General features: G+C 39.6%; 1 protein-coding gene across 6 annotated transcripts in view; it reads right to left on the bottom strand.

Annotated features, from left to right (window-relative positions):
- Positions 1-18,865, bottom strand: part of KLHL32 (kelch like family member 32) — a 235,870-nt gene that overhangs the window by 135,155 nt on the left and 81,850 nt on the right. For all 6 annotated transcript variants that reach the window (XM_039220425.1, XM_039220424.1, XM_039220427.1 and 3 more), the window contains one exon: positions 10,853-10,960. In XM_039220425.1, the coding sequence (XP_039076356.1) occupies positions 10,853-10,960 (108 nt within the window). The remainder of the gene's footprint in view (positions 1-10,852; positions 10,961-18,865) is intronic.

The following is an 18,865-nucleotide window of genomic DNA, read 5'->3' as shown; positions in this document are numbered from 1 at the left end:
TGTGGAAAACTAATTCATCTAATTCCAGAGAAGAAATTAAGTAAATTATAATCACAAAAATTTATATAAAACTACTTAGGCATATGGGTAAAGTCCAAAAACAAAAACAAAAACAAAAATGAAAAAAAACACCAGAGAGACAACATATAATGTGTAAGTAAGTTAGACTTTGGGTGAACAGAATTTGGATGAATATTATTTTTCATTTTTATTCCTATTTAGGTTTGTGTAAACATTTGGGTGATTAAAAAAAATTTATTTTATTATTTTTGAGAGAGAGGGAGGAAGGGAGGGACAAGGAGGAAGTAGAGGATCCCCAACAGAGACCCTGAAGCGGGGCTGGAACTCACAAATGGTGAGATCACGAACTAAGCTGAAGTTAGATGCTTAACTGACTGAGCCACCCAGGCGCCCCTTGGATGATTTTTTTTTTTTATTCTCAAAGATGAAAGACAATATGCCCTATTTTTAGTGATGAAAACAAGGATGGAAAAAACTTCAGAAAGCAAGTGGAATGGTTTATTTATGGAACAACTTGGGAATCTGCAGACACTTCATTTTCAAAAGCAGGACTGATAGGGTGTAGCACCACTTCATTCGTGCCCACAAATAACATTAGAGTACCTCGGAGATTTCAGACTTTCAGAGGTCCCCAGTCTCTTTACTTGCCCTATTTATTTACTTATATGACATTTCATTCTGAGATGGATCTGAGGCATCAAAACAAGCCTTTAATAATTAGGAACAGAAACCACTCAAGCTAAGAGAAAATAGGAAACAAAAAATAATATGAGATCAGGAAAGGAGGGATATACAGACATAGGTTTTTATATCCTTATAACAGTTAAAAGTAGGCCACAAGCATGGCTCAAAGCTTCCTAGCATCAAATTAAAAGGGAAATGTAACCAAATAGAAAATAAAAAGATACAAATACTAAAGCAAATGCTAGCTTCTCCAGGCCCTGAGATCTAATGGAAATTTTCCTGCAGATATTGAGTGTCATTGGAAGACTTATCTGGTGATGTCAATACCATCAAAAATGTATTTTATAAAGCACTGCATAAAAAGTAAATGTTAACAAAGAGATTCTTTAAAACCCAGACATTCAGTTTTCTGATTTTCTACCTTGATCCAAGTATAAAATTCACACCAACTGATCAGTGGTTCTTAACCTTCTAGGGAGCGATATGGAAATTTGTGCAGGTATTTTTGGTTGTCCCAGGAAGAGGGACACCACTGGCATTTACAGGGTGGTGGCCAAGGATGCTAGGGGTCATACAGTGTACAGGACAGTCACCAGCCACAGAAATGCCCTATGTCCTGCACATCTGAATGGCCTGCTGGGCATGCACACAAGTGACAAACTTATTTATAAAACTCAGCCCAGAATCTAACCCTGTTTTATATAAAAATACTTTTTTTTTTGGTTTGGTGTCAAGATAACACTGAATTTTCCAGGAGTGCTACCACAATAAAAACCAAGAAAAGTCTGGTTTTTTTTGTATGCAATTTTACTATTTTAGAAAATCGTTTCATTATGTTTTCTGAAACAGTTCTACCCCAGCATGTATATACTGAAATACACATTACTGTTGTTATACTTCCTTTCCTTCTATTTATTCCTCACATATGGGTAAGGTTTTTTATTGTTATCTAGAATAATTCATGTAGGTAAGTTATACTGTCTAAGAATTTCATTTCAGGATAACCTAAAGCATTCAGTGTTGTCTTTTTTTATTAAGGCCTGATAGATGAGGTTGAGAATCACCAAGCCTGATAGACAGACTGTATCTTCTGGAAATCCATTATGTATATAATTTCTCCCAAATGAACCTTTAGTAAGAGCAGTCCCAGAGAACAGTCTGAGGCTGGAGTGCAATTATGCTCTTTTGCTGAGTCAGAGGAAAAGCTTATGTACTTTAAAAAGTCATTGATAGACTTGCATCTTCTTATGAAAATTAATAAGCTAATCAAGTTTCTCCATTAAATAAACGGTTGATCTCCCTCCACTCACAGGTGATTGGATGGAGCACCTAAAAGAAGGGTAGGATTTCCTTAGCGGAGGATTCAGAGTGCAGTCAACACTCACAAATTCCAATGATCAAGAAAGAACACTGGTTAGAAATTCTGCTTTGAATTCTGCTTAGAAATATTCTAAAACAAGAGTTACTGCTCATCCACCGTAGCAAAGGAAAAGTTTGAGATGAACACCATAAAATAGAAAATGTTTGGCAATGATACTTTCTGCTAAAACATCCAAAAGAAACAAGTACACAGAAGAACAAAATCTAACCCGAATTAACTAAGTGGGTTGACCTACTATTTAAGTTGCTGGATATTAGCCGATTCTACTTTAGAGGACATTGGCTAGAAAAGGACTGATTGTTTATTGCCCCACTTATGACAACAGAGCCATTATCAAGAGCATACAGGCAATACTTCTCTTTCTATTCTCTGTACTGGCAGTAGGGTGAGTGTGGGAGGTAGAGAGTTAGAAGGAAAGTAAAGAGAGGCCACAAATCCAGCTCATTTGAATGGAGCTGTACATAATAAAGACAAGGTTAAAACACAGAGGGTCACACTCACCCTTGTCATCTAATCTCAGATATCCAGAGACCCTCATCATGTTCTCACTATGCACGGTGCTCTACAAGCACCGTGGCCCACAAATGGGTTTCTCAGCACAGAATTAATGCCAAGAAAGATCAAATATGCTATTAGCATACTGTTTAAACACATTTTGTTTTCCTAAGTGACTGAGTTTCATAACATCTCAAAGGAAAGTATCTATGCCTAAAATGGGACTCTCAGGGTGCCTGGATGGCTCAGGCAGTTAAGGGTCCAACTCTTTTTTTTTTTTTTTTTTTTACAAATAGTTTATTGTCAAATTAGTTTCCACATAACACCCAGTGCTCATCCCCACAAGTGCCCTCCTCCATGCCCATCCCTCCTCCCCCCCACATCCATCAGTCCTCAGTTTTTGTCAGCATTCAAGAGTCTCTCATGGTTTGCCTCTCTCCCTTTCCCCCACCATTTCCGCCCTTCTTCTCCCCCTTGGTCCTCTGTTAAGTTCCTCCTAATCCTCCTATACGTGCACACATATGATATTTGTCCTTCTCTGCCTGACTTATTTCGCTCTTGAATTTGGCTAAGGTCATGATCTCATGGTTCAAGGGATAGAGTCCTGCATGGGGCTCTGAGCTGACAGTGCAGGGCCTACTTGGGATTCTCTCTCACGCTCTCTGACCCTCCCCTGCTCATGCTTGCTCTCTCACTCTCTCTCTCTCTCTCTCTCTCTTTCAAAAATATATACACTTCAAAAGTTTTAAAAATAAAATGTGACTCTCACTCAAGTGAATGCTATACTAATGTAACTGAGATCTGACTCCATTTCTGACGTTTGCCTACTGACGGCTTTCAAGCCCCAGCCCTGTCTCTTCCCTATTGGCTCACACCTGGGAAAAAGTTCAGGCAACACTGTGGGCTCTCTCCCTTGGTGCTGGTAGAGAGTTCAAACCATAGGAGATCCTGCCTGAGTAGAGAATCCTCCAGCTCCATCCCCTAACCACAACAAAAGCCAAAGCCAGTCACTTCCTACTTGCCCTCTGAAACCATCTTTGGACCTGCTTAAGAGCCATCCTGCCCTCCCCAGAAAACCTCATTGTGTGATTAATAAGCCTTTTTATATCCAGTTGGTATGTGTGAGGCATTATCAGTCTCACCATCTGAATTAAAGTTTGCACTAGTGAGGGAGCCATTCTGTTTTTGCAGTGACTATCAGACACCTCAGAAATCCAAACTTGCAAATCATTAAGGAAAAGTCAGGAAACTTTTTTTTTAAAAAAATCAAAGTATCAGTTTTATTACCAAATGAAAGCATATCTCAGAAGTGTGACAAAAGTTACACTTCGTCACAGAGATATTTTAGATGTGGATGTACTGAGCAAATGTCTTTGTAATTCTTGCAGTATAAACTACACCTGACTACATTCTGACCAAATGGCACAAATACGGGAAAATAGGCTGGTGTGAAGTAGACACTGTTAATTAGAACTGGTCCTGCTCTACATGGAAGAGGTCCTCCCATATGACTTAACTTTGTTGCTCTTAAAGAACAGATGAGTTTTGAGCCAAGTCAGTGCTTGGGTTCTTGGATCCTCAACTGAGAAAAGTAGGCTTCTGGGAGTCAGTCAGGACCTGGACTTCTAAAATCTCACTTTGCATTTTTTTTCACAAGAAATGTGACAAGAAGGTTAGGTCCCCAACCTGTCTTTACCACTTTTGACCACCAAAACACGTCAAAGTTCATTGTTTTCCTTAACAACTTAGGAAGCCATGAAAATTCCATTTGGCATATGGTTCTTGTCTGTTAAGTCAGCTGACTGCTTCCTATGAAACGGTGAATGGGAACATGTAACATCTTCACCCTGAAACAGTAAGCCAGGAAGGGAACACATCTGCTTGTGTGTGTGTTTCAATGACCACTGATAAAAGAGAAAATCTCTCCAAAGGCAAATAATGCAGAATTTCAAAAGATCCAAGGAAACAAAAATCACTGATGAAATGCAAACTTCCTTCATTTCACTCTCAACTTCTCCAGTGTGGACTCTGGCACACGTCTGGCAAGAATTAAGGGTAGGAATAAAGGATCATTTTCATTTTTTTTTTAATATTTTTATTTATTTCTAGGAGAGAGAGAGAGAGACAGTGTGAGCAGGGGAGGGTCAGAGAGAGAGGGAGATACAGACTCTGAAATAGGCTCCAGGCTCTGAGCTGGCAGTCAGCACAGAGCCCAACGTGGGGNTCTGAAATAGGCTCCAGGCTCTGAGCTGGCAGTCAGCACAGAGCCCAACGTGGGGCTCGAACCCACGAACTGCGAGATCATGACCTAAGCGAAAGTCGGACGCTTAACCGACTAAGCCACCCAGGCGCCCCGAAAAGGATCATTTTCTGCACAATTCAAAATATTCTTCCTGAGAATGCAGATTTAGGACTGTGCTCTCCAAAGACTGGGGTATGGTGCAGGGGCCCCAGGGGCCTTTGGCTTGCCAGGTTTCTGTAGATACTGCCAGATGAAGAAAGGATACTACAGCTAAAATACTTCAATCACTGCATAGACTTGAACATGGCTCCCCAGAGATGCATTTAAGAAAAGTTTCTCCCAAATTTGTCCATGTGCTACCATTTAGTTCAACTAGTTTATGCTTACAAGTAAATTTTATGGGGACTTTTTGCATGGAAAGTGACACATCTATCCCTGAAGGGATGGTCCATGAGAAGCAGTTCCAATTAAGACTCCTGTCACTTTGCTGCTGGGTCTGAGTGCTCAGGTCTACAGAGAAAAATATTCTTCTGCAGAGAATAAATATAGTTTCAATGATCACCAAAATGGAATGCTACAGTGTATGCCATATCAGTGCCATGTAAAAAATAATGTGAACTTATTAAGGAATCATATCAAATCAGAAAGAAAAACCGTGCCGCACAGAGTATGAATATTAAGGGATAGTTTCCTTGAGTTTACAATTTCTGATGCATGAATATTTTTACATAACCACAATTACAACTAAAAGCATTTTTTCACTTAATAGAGTATCATACTTTTCTACATTTCCTGACTTTAAAATATTAATGGTTACAAAATATCCTTGTGAAGACTGTGCTAAAGCATCTTCTGACTACAGAGAGGGGAACTAGGATAGGAATCCCAAGGACTTGGGTTCTTCCATGAGATGAAGAACCAAGGCTGGAGTTACAGAATAATAAAAGAGAAAAGCAAGGGCACAGGGATACCAAGAGTCCTTTTTCTTCAGATACCCAGATATGACATGGCTGGCTCATGGTTGTCAAAGTTGGCAGTACCTGGAGGTAGGGGATTTTAAAGGGAACAACAACTGTCACTATCGCTGGGTGCACAGTTTCTCTCTCAAAGCTACAAGGGACAGAACAGGATGACAGTTCTCTGGAAAGTCAGAAGAAGCTATCTAGGCTTACTTAACCCCCCTGATCCACTCTCAGGAAGGTATTTAGCACAGTACTTGGCATACAGCCTATCTTCCTTAACATCATCACAGCCAGAGTGCACAACAGTGAACTTTACTGTGGTTCTCAGTACTGTTTGCTTCCTATTTTGGTCCTTAGTTACTCAAATTCCTAGGAGCCTATTCTAGGACCTTTGAGGTTGGAAGTCCTTCCAGGAGTAGAGCTCTTCTCTTTATAGGAGGGTCTTGGTGTTAACTGCTCCTCACTATCTTCTGGGCTTTCTTGGAAACACCTGCTGCCTCCTGAGTAGCTGACCTCTTGTCTAGTTAGGATTGGGAATCCTCCTCTCAGGCAACAGCTCCATCAGAATTCTTTCTTGTCTCTTCTTCCTCCCCTTCTCTTTTCCTGGTCTGAAACAGAAATGAATTCCTGGCCAGAGCTGAAAAGTGAGCAGACTGAGGGAGGCCAAGGTAATGGGCAGTCTTGCCCACCAAATTAAGCAAGACTGTGTTTTCCTTTTTTTTTTTTTAATGTTTTATTTATTTCTGAGAGAGAGAGAGAGAGAGAGAGAGAGACAGCATGAGCAGGGGAGGGTCAGAGAGAGAGAGAGGGAGATACAGAATCTGAAATAGGCTCCAGGTTCTGAGCTAGCTGTCAGCACAGAGCCTGCTGCGGGGCTTGAACCCATGGACCATGAGATCATGACCTGAGCCAAAGTTGGACACTTAACCGACTGAGCCACCCAGGTGCCCCATAAGACTTTGTGTTTTCTTAGGTTTACTTTGTCCTTTCCTCCCACAGGTACATCTGCCCCGTGACAGTTTACATCACACCATTTGCTTCTGACCTAGCTCCCAGCGCCAGCCCAGAACAGGACCCATAGAGCAGCCTGGCTCCTTTGCCCCTCAGGGCCGCTTCTGCTCTATATGGCTATGCAGAGACACTCACAAGGGTTGCGGTGCACCCCAGCCTCTGCACAAGCTGTGCCCCAAGCAGGGCATGTCCACGGGAGGGGCAAGTCTCTCATCAGTGGGAAGGCAGAGTGTGTGCTTGCTCAGCCGTGTGCAGGCTTCTTAATAAGAAAAGTGCATGCATTTTCAGAGGATGTATTAGCATCAGAGGAAAAGTTTGCTCTTTCTTTAAAACTTCTTGGATGAAATCTGTGACCAAGTTTAAGAAGGCTATGCTTTAGAGCAGGATGTAGGAAGAACATGCACACGTCTTGTCACACGTGGCGGCACTCATTCATCACACCCACTCTACTTCCAATGTATCTCCCAAGACAGCAAGAATTTTCAGACACTTAAAATACTTATATTTTATACTATGCTTACTACCACTGACTAAAGGTATAATCAACTGTCAGTAGAAATAGCTATCAGTGGAGAAGTTCAGTGTTAACCCTCTTTTTTACAAATCTATACCACGGCTAAAGGCAATAGATTAGCGAATATCTACAACAGTAAATAACAGTTAAGAAGCTGAAGAGCTATGTTTTTATTCCTGCTTTCACATGCCAAAGTCTTTGGTTAATGTTAACTTTGATGCCATAGTAAGAGAAAGCAACTTTCTGCATATCTCAAGCATAATGCAATTTCACTTTCTGCCATTATCTGTGTTCATGTCTCAAAGGGAAAACAGATTTATTATAAAGTCATTTTGGTGTTTAAGAAACCAAAGTACCATGGATGTTGTCCAAGAAAGACTGTACCAATGTCCACTGTGCAGCAAAGAGTAACCACACTACCAGTGCAGCAGCTTGGAGCCCTCGTGAACTGAATGTTGCAAAGGCCCCCAGGATGAGAGAACCATCAAAACAGGTCACTCTCTAAAATGTCCAAATGCTTCCCTGCCTCCTTCAACAAAGTAGAACAAATATGACTTAACCTTCCCTCAGTGACCTAGGACATTAAGAAAGAACAATGGATTTGAAGTTAAGAACACTGACTTGACCCACTATATTCACTGGTCATTCGCTGCACCTTTCTGGGCCCATCATCTTCACGATGGGATCACTGCATTCTGCAGAGCTGTTTAGAAGAGGAAGTCAAACAACACACATAAGGTGACTAGGGTAGTGCCCTTGCTCTTGCAGAGGATGCTCCATGAAATGCCAGCCCACTTCCTGTCCCTCAGCACACAATCTGAACAGATGAGTTACTGCTGTTTGCTGCAGGCTGGCTGCCGCTCTGTGGGTGGTCACATCAGAAATGGGTCATTGAGCAGAATAAATGCAGCTCTGGGTCTGGCCCTAGAGTTGCTTTCTTTTTTTTTTTTTTAAGCAGTTACTGGCTTTCCTTTTACATAAAATTGGAAAATGAGCATATGATTCCCAAGCAATGGGATATGGTTGCAAACTTCTTCCCAAGCAGTTTTCTTACTCTTCAAAAAAGTTCCCTTCAGTTCATGTTTTATAAATCCTTTGTGTCACAGGCATTAAGACAGCCTGTGTTATTAAAACAATTAGACAGCCCCTTATATCTGCATCCATGTTTTTTTTAAGTTTTTTTTTTTTAATGTTTTTATTAGAGAGAGACAGAGCATGAGGATGGGAAGGACAGAGAGAGAGGGAGACACAAAATCTGAAGAAGGCTTCAGGCTTTAAGCTGTCAGTACAGAGCCCAACGTGGGGCTCGAACTCACAAACCATGAGTTCATGACCTGAGCCAAAGTTGGATGCTCAACCGACTGAGCCACCCAGGTGCCCCACTGCATCCATGTTTTAACTCAGCCTTTACAGCAATTTTTGTGCCCTTCTGTTCACTAATAATTTAAATGCTTTTCAGCCCAAAGCTTCTGAGCTTAAACCATTTAGTTGTTAAAGCAGCTAAGTACAAAAACTACTTGGGTAGTTTTATAAACACACACACACACACACACACACACACACACAAGATTTACTATTTCGTTCCCATTGCACACCAGCAAATTATAAGCTATGGGTTGTCAATAGTACTTTAGGGATGGGCAGATGCGGGTGTGACTGCATTTCAGATGTGAAGAGAGAAATCTATACGAGACACAATTTAGAGCTTGTATCTGTCTTTACATCTGTAAACCAAAAATCATACAACACATTATTTACTTACCTTACTTACAACACATTATTTTCTAATGCATGAAATCTGGCTGGGCTGACCCTGAATTTGTGATCCACTTCCTTTCTATTTTCCTTTGCACCTGCTACTTGATGGATGATTTTTCCCCCTTTCTACCCACTATTTTCATTTCAGCTGCCAGATTTTGCCTCAATTATTCTATGAAACATATCTCAAACTCTACTAGGTCTAGAAAAGAAAATGGATAATACCATATAGTTTAATAAGCCTCTAAAGAGGAAAATTTAGTAGAAAAGTGAACTCCCAACATTCTTCAAGACTTAAATACCACCTTCTCTGTGAAAGTTTACATTGATGGCTCCAGGTGACCACATCCTCCTTTTTGTCTCTACTGTATCTTGTATTCTGCTTCTATCATATCTCTCAACACAATGAGGATGTAGGATTACGTGTATACCTCTCTTCCACACCAGGGTGTGGGCCTCCCTGTTTTAGCATAGAGAACACTACACATAAGTTAAATAAAACAGAATTAAACAACAATTATAAAAGAGGATAAACATCCAGTCAGTATGTGGATTGATTTAGTTGAATGGTTCTCAAATGAAAATGGGGGATCAAGGATTGGTAAAATGGGTAAAGAGAGTCAAAGCTACAAACTTCCAGGTGTAGATAAATAAGTCCTGGTGACCATACTTAACAATACTGTTGTATATCTGAAAGATGCTAAGAGAAGAGATTTTAAAAGTCCTTACCACAATAAAAAAAAAATTTGTAACTATGTGTGGTGATGGATGTTAACTAAACTTATGGTAGGTCATGTATCAAATCATTATGTTCTATACCTAAAACTAATACAGTGTTATATGTCAGTTATATCTCCACTAAAAATAATTTTAAGTGGAAGGTTTTTGTGTGTTCTAATAATTGTTTTAGTAACATAACAATCAGCAAAGAACCATGATGCTTCAGATCTAGATTCATATGGTCTTTATGCAGTCTTATTCTGATTTTCTCTGATAGTTATACACTGACTCACATTCTATTAGTTCTCATTATTATTCTTTCATTAAAAAAAGAAAATGGATGTTCTCTGGAGATCCCTGTAAACTCTATGACAATGTTAATGATGAACAATTTTGGCTTTCAAAGCATCACATTATAATCTATTACTTGAGACCCGGGACCTGAGATATATGTGGAGGACATGGTGCCAAGATGTTAGACATGGTTTCTCAGGGCTTTAAATTTTTTTAAGCCAATAAAGTTGTGATTAAGTAATGGAGCTTCAGTAAAAACAATTCAAGTTATTTTGCAAACTCTTTCCCATATGACAGTACTTTAGGATATTTTAAAATTACACCAGCAAGCCACTGAGCTCAGATTAAAATATTATGTTCCTTGGTTCCTATTTAAAATCAAATTGCTTTACTTACCTTTCCATCATTTTAGTTATAAAATTAAGGAGAAGTGAAACTTTTTTTAAACATAAAAATGAAAAACAAGAAAAACACCTAAATCTCATACTTCAAAGATAATCCCCTCCGAGTTAAAATGTTAAACCTCTCAGGGCACCTGGTGGTTCAGTGGGTTGAGCGTCTGACTTCAGCTCAGGTAATGATCTCACTGTTGGTGAGTTCGAGCCCTGCATCAGGCTCTGTGGTGACAGCTCAGAGCCTGGAGCCTCCTTTGGATTCTGTGTCTCTCCCTCTCTCTGTTCCCCCCCACTCGTGCTCTATCTCTTTCAAAAATAAATAAACATTAAATTTAAAAAAATGTCAAACCTCTCAGATGACAAGCGATACCATACCTGTCCTGTGTATGCAAACTCCAGGGCCTGCTTTAAGCCAAGGCTGGTCACACCATGTAAACTGACCTCGTCTGCTCCACTTTCCACCATACAGAGACTGAACATCGCCTGAGATGGGAGAGAAAGGGAGGGATGGGGGGTTATGGAACTTAAGAAGCAAGGGAACAAGACAAGTCCTAGAGAGACTAGAAAAGAAATACATTCTATAAGTGAAGGTTGATTTTGATTTTTGAAACGCTTCTACAAAAAGCACCACAAATCACTTTGCTGTCTAAACAGAGTAACACACAACTGGCACCACACACCTCATACACAGAGTCCCACTTAATCCCATGGTGGTTCTCTGGGGTGGCTGTGTTTAGGCTCACTCACTGAACTCATTCTCTCAATACAGGGTCTCACTGCTACCACAAAATGTGGAGCACTTCCGACTTGCCAACAAGACATGGAAAGTAGCACCTTCGTCTCTTGACATCTCTGCATTTTTCTGCTTTATCTTAATGACACACCTCATTCTTCTCACCTGCCATGTATCATACACTCTGTCCTAAGGGTTCAACATCGGCATCACTGTGAACATTAGAGTACTGATGGCGGGGGCCCCAGCCCAGACCTATCAACACAAAAACTCACAGTGGAATCCAGCAATGTGTATTGTGATGGGCCATCCAGGTGACCCTGATGCTCACTTGAGTTTGAGAACCACTAAGTTATTTAGTGAACATCAAATTGCCCCCAAACCAATTCTCCAAATGGCCAACTTGTTGAAAATCAGTTCTAAAGGATGACCAGTATGTCAAGTGAAAGCTTGAAAATTAAAAAAATGAAAACTTGCCAAATAAAAAAAATGCATTGGCTTGCTTCCTTTCCAAAAACAAAAACAAAAAATTCCCCACGCTAATTTGTACACTTGTAACAAGTTTGATTTAACAGGTATAAAGAGAATATCCCCTTTTGGGTTACCAATGATGAAATGCACTATTTAGGAAAGTATGTATCTATATAGTGAAGACTTAAACCTTATGCAAAGGAAGCTCTGGTCTTTTCCCTTGGCTTCTAGAAGGTGATTGCCAGACCCTTGGAATATCCTGACTGACAGGAGTGTCTTTGTCAGAACTTTGGCCGATGACTGTCTAACAACATGATGTACAATGGTGGTTAGCCCACACCATATCAGTTCTGACCTCCAGACGAACTGGACACTAAAGGTATTCGTCTGACCTCTAGGAGAGGCTAGAGATGAAAGGTCAATCACAATGGCAATCTGTGAGTGAGCCCCAATAAAAACTTTGGATACCAAAAGTTTGGGTAAGTGTCCCTGGTTGGCCAGGAGACAATGCTATGATCTCACAGCCAGCAAATTCTCAATTCTGTCCTATGTGTCTCTTTCCTTGTCTGATTCCAATTTGTTTCCTTTCCCTGTAATAAACCATTTCCATGAGTATAAAAGTTTTCAGCAAGTCCTGTGAGACTTCCTAGTGAATTACTGAATGTAAGAATAGATTCAGGAACCCCTTCAAACTTGCAACTGGTGTGAGAAGTGATAGAAGTCTTAAGGGGATGGTCCCTTCAGAATGTACAGTTTAGCTAACTTCATAGAGATAAAATTAAAAAGTGGGGAGGGGGGAACCCTCACTCTTCTATGGTAATATTTTAGTTCACACTAAATTGTTTTTAATTTTAGAAATGTGATTTTTTGTTTTGCCAATGTATTACTATTTATCTCTTTAGCAATTTTTATGTTGATAAATTTATTTTTGATTCTCACAATTCTATATATTTTAAGTTAATATATACTGAATAGTGTTATTAATTGATGGTCTATTATTCTTTCTGGAGATCATCATTTGTATCTCACTGCATTTGAGAGTACTGAGATTTCATAATGAATAGAACTGTCTTTGTTAGCTTAATTTTTTTAAATTTATTTTTGAGAGAGAGAGCGAGAGAGCGAGCGAGCAGGGGAAGGTCAGAGAGAGAGGGAGACACAGAACCTGAAACAGGCTCCAGGCTCTGAGCTGGCTGTCAGCACAGAGCCCGACACGGGGCTTGAACCCACAAATCATGAGATCATGACCTGAGCTGAAGCTGGATGTTTAACCAATTGAGCCACCCAGGCATCCCAGTTGACTTAATTTATAGTTAAAATTTTAATCATTAGAAATACCAAAGTATTACTCCCTTATCATTTGAGAAATCTAAAGAATATTTTAAATGTTCACAATTTGAGAAAATAAAAAAACAATATTGAAAATATCCTAAAGGCATTGGGAGTATGTAATGTGTAACATACACAATTATATTTGCTATATTAAAATAGCATTCAGAATATTTTACTTTCAGAAATTGACTTTGAGTTGATCTGGCTTGCTGCAAGTACCACTGGGAGTTAAGGTACTATGTGAAGGGCTAAGAACACTGGATCTGAAATCACTTGGTTTGGTGAACCACAGTGATTAAGGACAAACTTGTAACCAAACTATTCTGGGTTGGATTATAAACACTAGCAAGTGACTGGAACAAACATGTAACCTCTCTCTGACTCAGTTTTCTTCTCTGAAAAATGGGGCCAAAAATTGTACCCACTTCATGAACTTGTTTGAAGATTAGATGACAGTATATGTATGAAGTGTTCAGTATGATGCCTGGATAAGGCAAGGTCTTAGTGAAACTTCTATACTGTAATAACAATGAAATAGAATTCTATTTTTCTTATGTATTCTTTTTTGAAAAATTTTTAAAATGTTTTATTTTTTTCTGAGAGAGAGAGAGAGAGAGAGAGAGACAGTGTGATCAGGAGAGGGTCAGAGAGGGAGACACAGAATCTGAAGCAGGCTCCAGGCTCTGAGCTAGCTGTCAGCACGGAGCCTGATACGGGGCTGGAATCCATGAACCATGAGATCATGATCTGAACCGAAGTTGGACGCTTAACCAACTGAGGCCCCCAGGCGCCCCTCTTATGTATTCTTTGGTTAAAAGTAGTGATACATTAGGAACACTAGTCTCTGGGGGTTTTGTTGTTGTTGTTCAAAATTTTATTAATGTGTATTTATTTTTGAAAGAGACAGAGTGCGAGCTGGAGAGGGGCAGAGAGAGAGGGAGACACAGAATCCGAAGCAGGCTCCAGGGTCTGAGCTGTCAGCTCGATGCGGGGCTCGAACTCATGGATTGCGAGATCATGACCTGAACTGAAGTCAGACTTTTAATGGACTGAGCCACCCAGATGCCCCTATTGTTGTCGTTTTAAATTGAGGCGCAGCTATAGATAAAAAGGGCTATTGGAAAACTGATTTCATAAATGGATTCTGCTTATGCATGAATGGAACATCTAAAATTTCAAAACTAGGGACATCTGGCTGGCTCAGTCAGTAAAATACGTGACTCTTGAACTCAGGATCATGAGTTCAAGCCACAGGTGGCCATGGCCTACTTAAAATATTAAATCAGTAAACCATAAAATTTCAAAACTAAAAAGCACAGGTCATAATTTAAAAAAACTTTCAATTTATGTCATTCTGAATTTGCTTCTAGATTGCTTACGGCAGTCAAAAAGGACTGAAAGAAATTTCAGTTGTTTTCACTGTCTGTTTCTTATTATGTGAGTTGTTTCAGTTTTTAATATATTTCCGATATGAATTTTTTTTTCAGATATTCCAGGTTGTAACAGCACCTGAAATGGCACCCAGCTGTTCTCCATCAACTCCACTGCTGACAGAAATGACTGAAACTGCACAAGAATTATCTGGGTTAATGAAATGCAAACAGTCCCTCAGAGCAAAGGCTAATAGATAACAGAACAAGATGCCAAGGGAGTTTTTCTGAATCTGCTTTCCTCAGGGTTTTTCAAAACCAACCACAGCAAAGGGGGCATAGAACAGGCATCCTCAACCAGGGAGCTACTGAACTTGGTAGAGTCAGGGTGAACACAACCCCTTAAATAACATACATATATCATGTGCGTGTTTGTACAGGCAATTAAGGAACTCCAGATTGGTCAGTATGGTTATGTTAGAGGGTATGACTATAGAGGGAAGGAAAAGACTATTAATTTTCTTTCATTTACACAGTATTATTTGTCATTACAATAAATATGTGTTACTTGTGTATTTCTAACAACTGCCTTTTGAAAACTTTGTTTTAGTTTTAATGTTCAGGACTGTGCAGAAAGACACATCTGATTCAAATCCTGGGTCCATAATCCACTGTCAAGCGGCAATTTACCTTCAACATGTGACCTTTGACTAATGTATGAATTTCTCTGAATCTCAGGCCCTTTATCTGTATGTAAATAGAGATGATACAAACCTCATAGGTTGTCTTGAGGTTTAGATACAATTATGCTTAATATCAAGCATAGTATCTGGCACTAAGTAGATGCTCTGTAAGTAGAAGCTGTTATTCTAATCCAAGCTGACTGCCCTATTTTCCCAAGTATCTTTTTGATCTCAACTGGAATGAGAGCTAAGAAGCAGTCCCTCCTCTGCCCTCTGCTCAAATCTGTTTGTTTCAAATACTTTCCTAATGACATTCCCACTCAAAATCCGTATGTCTGGCTTCAGGACTTCACTTTCATCACATACTCCTACACTCTACATTAAGGTCTGACCACATCATAAAAACCATCATCACCACTTCCACAAACACACAACCTCCATTCTGATAATCACTCTGATTATCTATCATTCTGATAGTCTTAGAAACTTTATGTTACGAATTTAAAACATCATAATTTTTTAAAGTTATAACACTGGTTAATGAGAAGAATAAAGGGAATTAATAAATGAAGGTCTATGTGTTGTATTTAATGAATTTACAAGGCACCTCAATTGGAAAAAGCCTCACTGGGGGCACCTGGGTGGCTCGTTGGTTAAGCATCCTACTCTTGATTTCAGATCAGGTCATGGTCAGGTAGTGAGATCAAGCCCCATGTCAGGCTCCGTGCTGGGTGTGAAGTCTGCTTGGGATTCTCTCTCTCTCTCTCTCTCTTTCTCCCTCTCTCTCTCTGCCCCTTCCCCACTTGCACACGAGTGTTTATGTGCACTCTCACTCTCTCTTTCTCAAAGAAAGGAAAAAAAGGAAAAGCCTCACTGGATACCACCAAAGTAAGTCATTCATCAGCTTGTAAAACTTGTAAAAAGTCAAGAGATCTTGTGAAACAATGTCAAGAGAGCTTCTAGAGCCCTTTGTTCAGGGAAGAACAAAATGTCCTTTGGTAGCAAAAGAGGTGATGGGACCATGGGTGCTGTCTTTTAGCACTGAATGTCCTGAAAAGATGAACTGCAAGCTCAGTGAAAGTGAGCACCGCATCTTCCTTACTCAACATAGAGCCCCTAGACCCTAGCACGGCATGCATGCAATAAATAAAGATGAATGAATGAACCAACATGCTCTTCAAAAGTTCAGATGATGATGCAGCTGCAGATGATGTCCAGCTGTTCCACATGGTCATAAACAAAAATAATGAATCTGACATAGACAAAAATTTTCTGGACGCAAGGTGTTTTAGACAAATAGCTAAAGTAGCTACAGTTAAAGAGAAAGAATATCTGCCATAAGCTAAATACAAATTAGTTCAAAGCTAGACATTTAGAAAAAAAAGTAAGAACATACGGTAATGCCCTCTATGAAGCCACAACATTCTGCCAAAGCATGGGGTAAGGTTCTGCTTAGAAATATGGAAGCATTGCACAGATTCTTCCTTGGTTCACACTGTTTTTGTCTTCGGGAGAGACTTGGCCAGGCTGAGATTTACAGTTGTCACAGATCACTCTTGGCTGATAACGTGCTAGCGCCACCACAAATCTTTCTAATTGAAAACCCAGTGTGTGAGAAATACAATCCACTTTAAGTGCCTACCACAGAGAGAACTGTCAATTTATAGTATGTCATTCGTCCTGTATTTCACACAGAAACGACACAAATTGAGTCTTAAAATCACAGTATGTGAATTGTTTCCCTGGGTCACGTTGATGTCATGCGGTCACAAGATGAACTGCAACCAATTTTCGATTGGTATGTTATGTCACACCGATGGAAATTCTACCACATCTTCAAAGATGAGAACAACACATTTTTTAAGCACTTAAAGTTGGTGAAATATGATCTTTTCACCTGGTAAGCTACGCATAGCTTTGGAGTTGCACTGGACATGGGCAAGATGTACTGTGAATTCCATTTTGTCAGGAATCCAAATGATACTCAGGATGAAATAACTGCAGTGTTTTGGGTACATTCAACCCTTATCTTTTATGAGACAGTTAAATAAAAGTAAACAAACATGTTTAAAGAAGTTATTGACAAGAGCAACTTAAAATGACTGCAGCAGACCCAGCCTGATACTCTACATCTTTTATATGCCCAGTGTTATGTAATTAGTGTTGTTTACAATGGCCATGTGGCATTACAGAGTTGATCTAACTTCTGAATCAACAAAAATTACATTTTGCTCAATTTAGTGTTAATGGTGATTATCTTTTATGGCATTTTGGTTATACCTCACATATAGAATGGATAGTAAATCCTAGTTAATGAGACTGTTCATTTACCCACAATTGCCCATTTCCTTGGCATTGAGGAAAGAACGGTCCTAATCACAGTTGAACTGGACTATTTACCTTTTTTTTAATCTCTCAAATGCAAAAGCAATCCAATCCATTTGGGGAGTTTAATGGCCTGAAACAGTGGGGCTGTTTCATTGGAGGGTTCCCCCCAATACATTTTATAGCTCTTTTAATTCTTGCACAAAACAGTATAGTAAACATCTCAGAGAATAAAATATCAGGAAAATGAAAACAGCAAATTTCATCACTATACATGTAAATAGGCAGCAAAAATTAATATTTCTAAAACATCAGTTTTCTCTTACCTTAACCATAAAAAGAAAAATTCACCTGTATGCTAAAACCTGTGAAACATACTGGTTTTCCCCAACATCTTCAAATATGTAAATTGTTTATTCAAAGAATCTAGCTGTATTTCACAGCTTTGCTCTTGACACAGTTGCTTCTTAAATTAATTACATGATGATAATAAGCCCTTCAAAAACAGCATGATTATGCTTTATCCTATTTTTTTAAATATTTAAAATATTTGTTTTAAATATTTTATTCAAAATCTTGGTTATCTCTACACCCACTGTGGGACCCAAACCTACAACCCCAAGATCATGAGCTGCACTGAGCTACCCAGGCATTCTCTTAGAATTTTCCTCCTTCTTGGGGCACCTGGGTGGCTTAGTCAGTTAAGCGTCCGACTTTCGCTTAGGTCGTGATCTCGCGGTTCGTGGGTTCGAGCCCCGCGTCGGGCTCTGTGCTGACTGCCAGCTCAGAGCCTGGAGCCTGTTTCAGAGTCTGTGACTTCCTCTCTCTCTGACCCTCCCCTGCTCACGCTGTCTCTCTATCTCTCCTAGAAATAAATAAAACATTTTAAAAAAAAGAATTTTCCTCCTTCTAGATGTGGCCATATTTCAACTACTCAGGTCTTCTGGGGAATGGAACAGAAAAAGGACACAAATCAAGTTGTATTTTTCTTAGCTAAAGTTACAGTAAATGTGAAAGCACAAACTGTTGCCTATCATGAAGGCAGGTTATCCATGAATGGTATATATCCTTGTCAATTGTTACTATTCTGTAAAATGGAAAATGGCAGCCATACAGCTGGTTTTATCTTTGGGTGACCCTTTCAGATCCCTTGGCTTCTCTCCTCATTCCTCTGGTGCTTCTGTTACTTTTTAGTCTATGGCTATATCCCTTGGGTATGGGATTTCAGTACTTTACTACCCACCATGTAAGGAAGTCTATTCTTTCAGACATTTAGGGATTACACTTACTCTTCCTTACTGAATATATTTGACAAGCCATTATTGAATGAATCTTTCGACACAGACACCATTTATTCTGTCCCCATATGATACAAACCTGCCTTTCTAAATCGTCTATGGACACCCTGTGTGTCTATAGACACACTGACTAAAACCAAACTGGGATTTCCTACATTTTGAAAGCTGTTCTAAAG

This window comes from Hyaena hyaena, unplaced genomic scaffold (assembly GCF_003009895.1).
Source record: "Hyaena hyaena isolate Hyena2069 unplaced genomic scaffold, ASM300989v1 scaffold_887, whole genome shotgun sequence".
Taxonomy (NCBI): Eukaryota; Metazoa; Chordata; class Mammalia; order Carnivora; family Hyaenidae; genus Hyaena; species Hyaena hyaena.
Note: the sequence above shows the minus strand (reverse complement) of the source record. Positions and strands in the feature narration are given on the sequence as shown.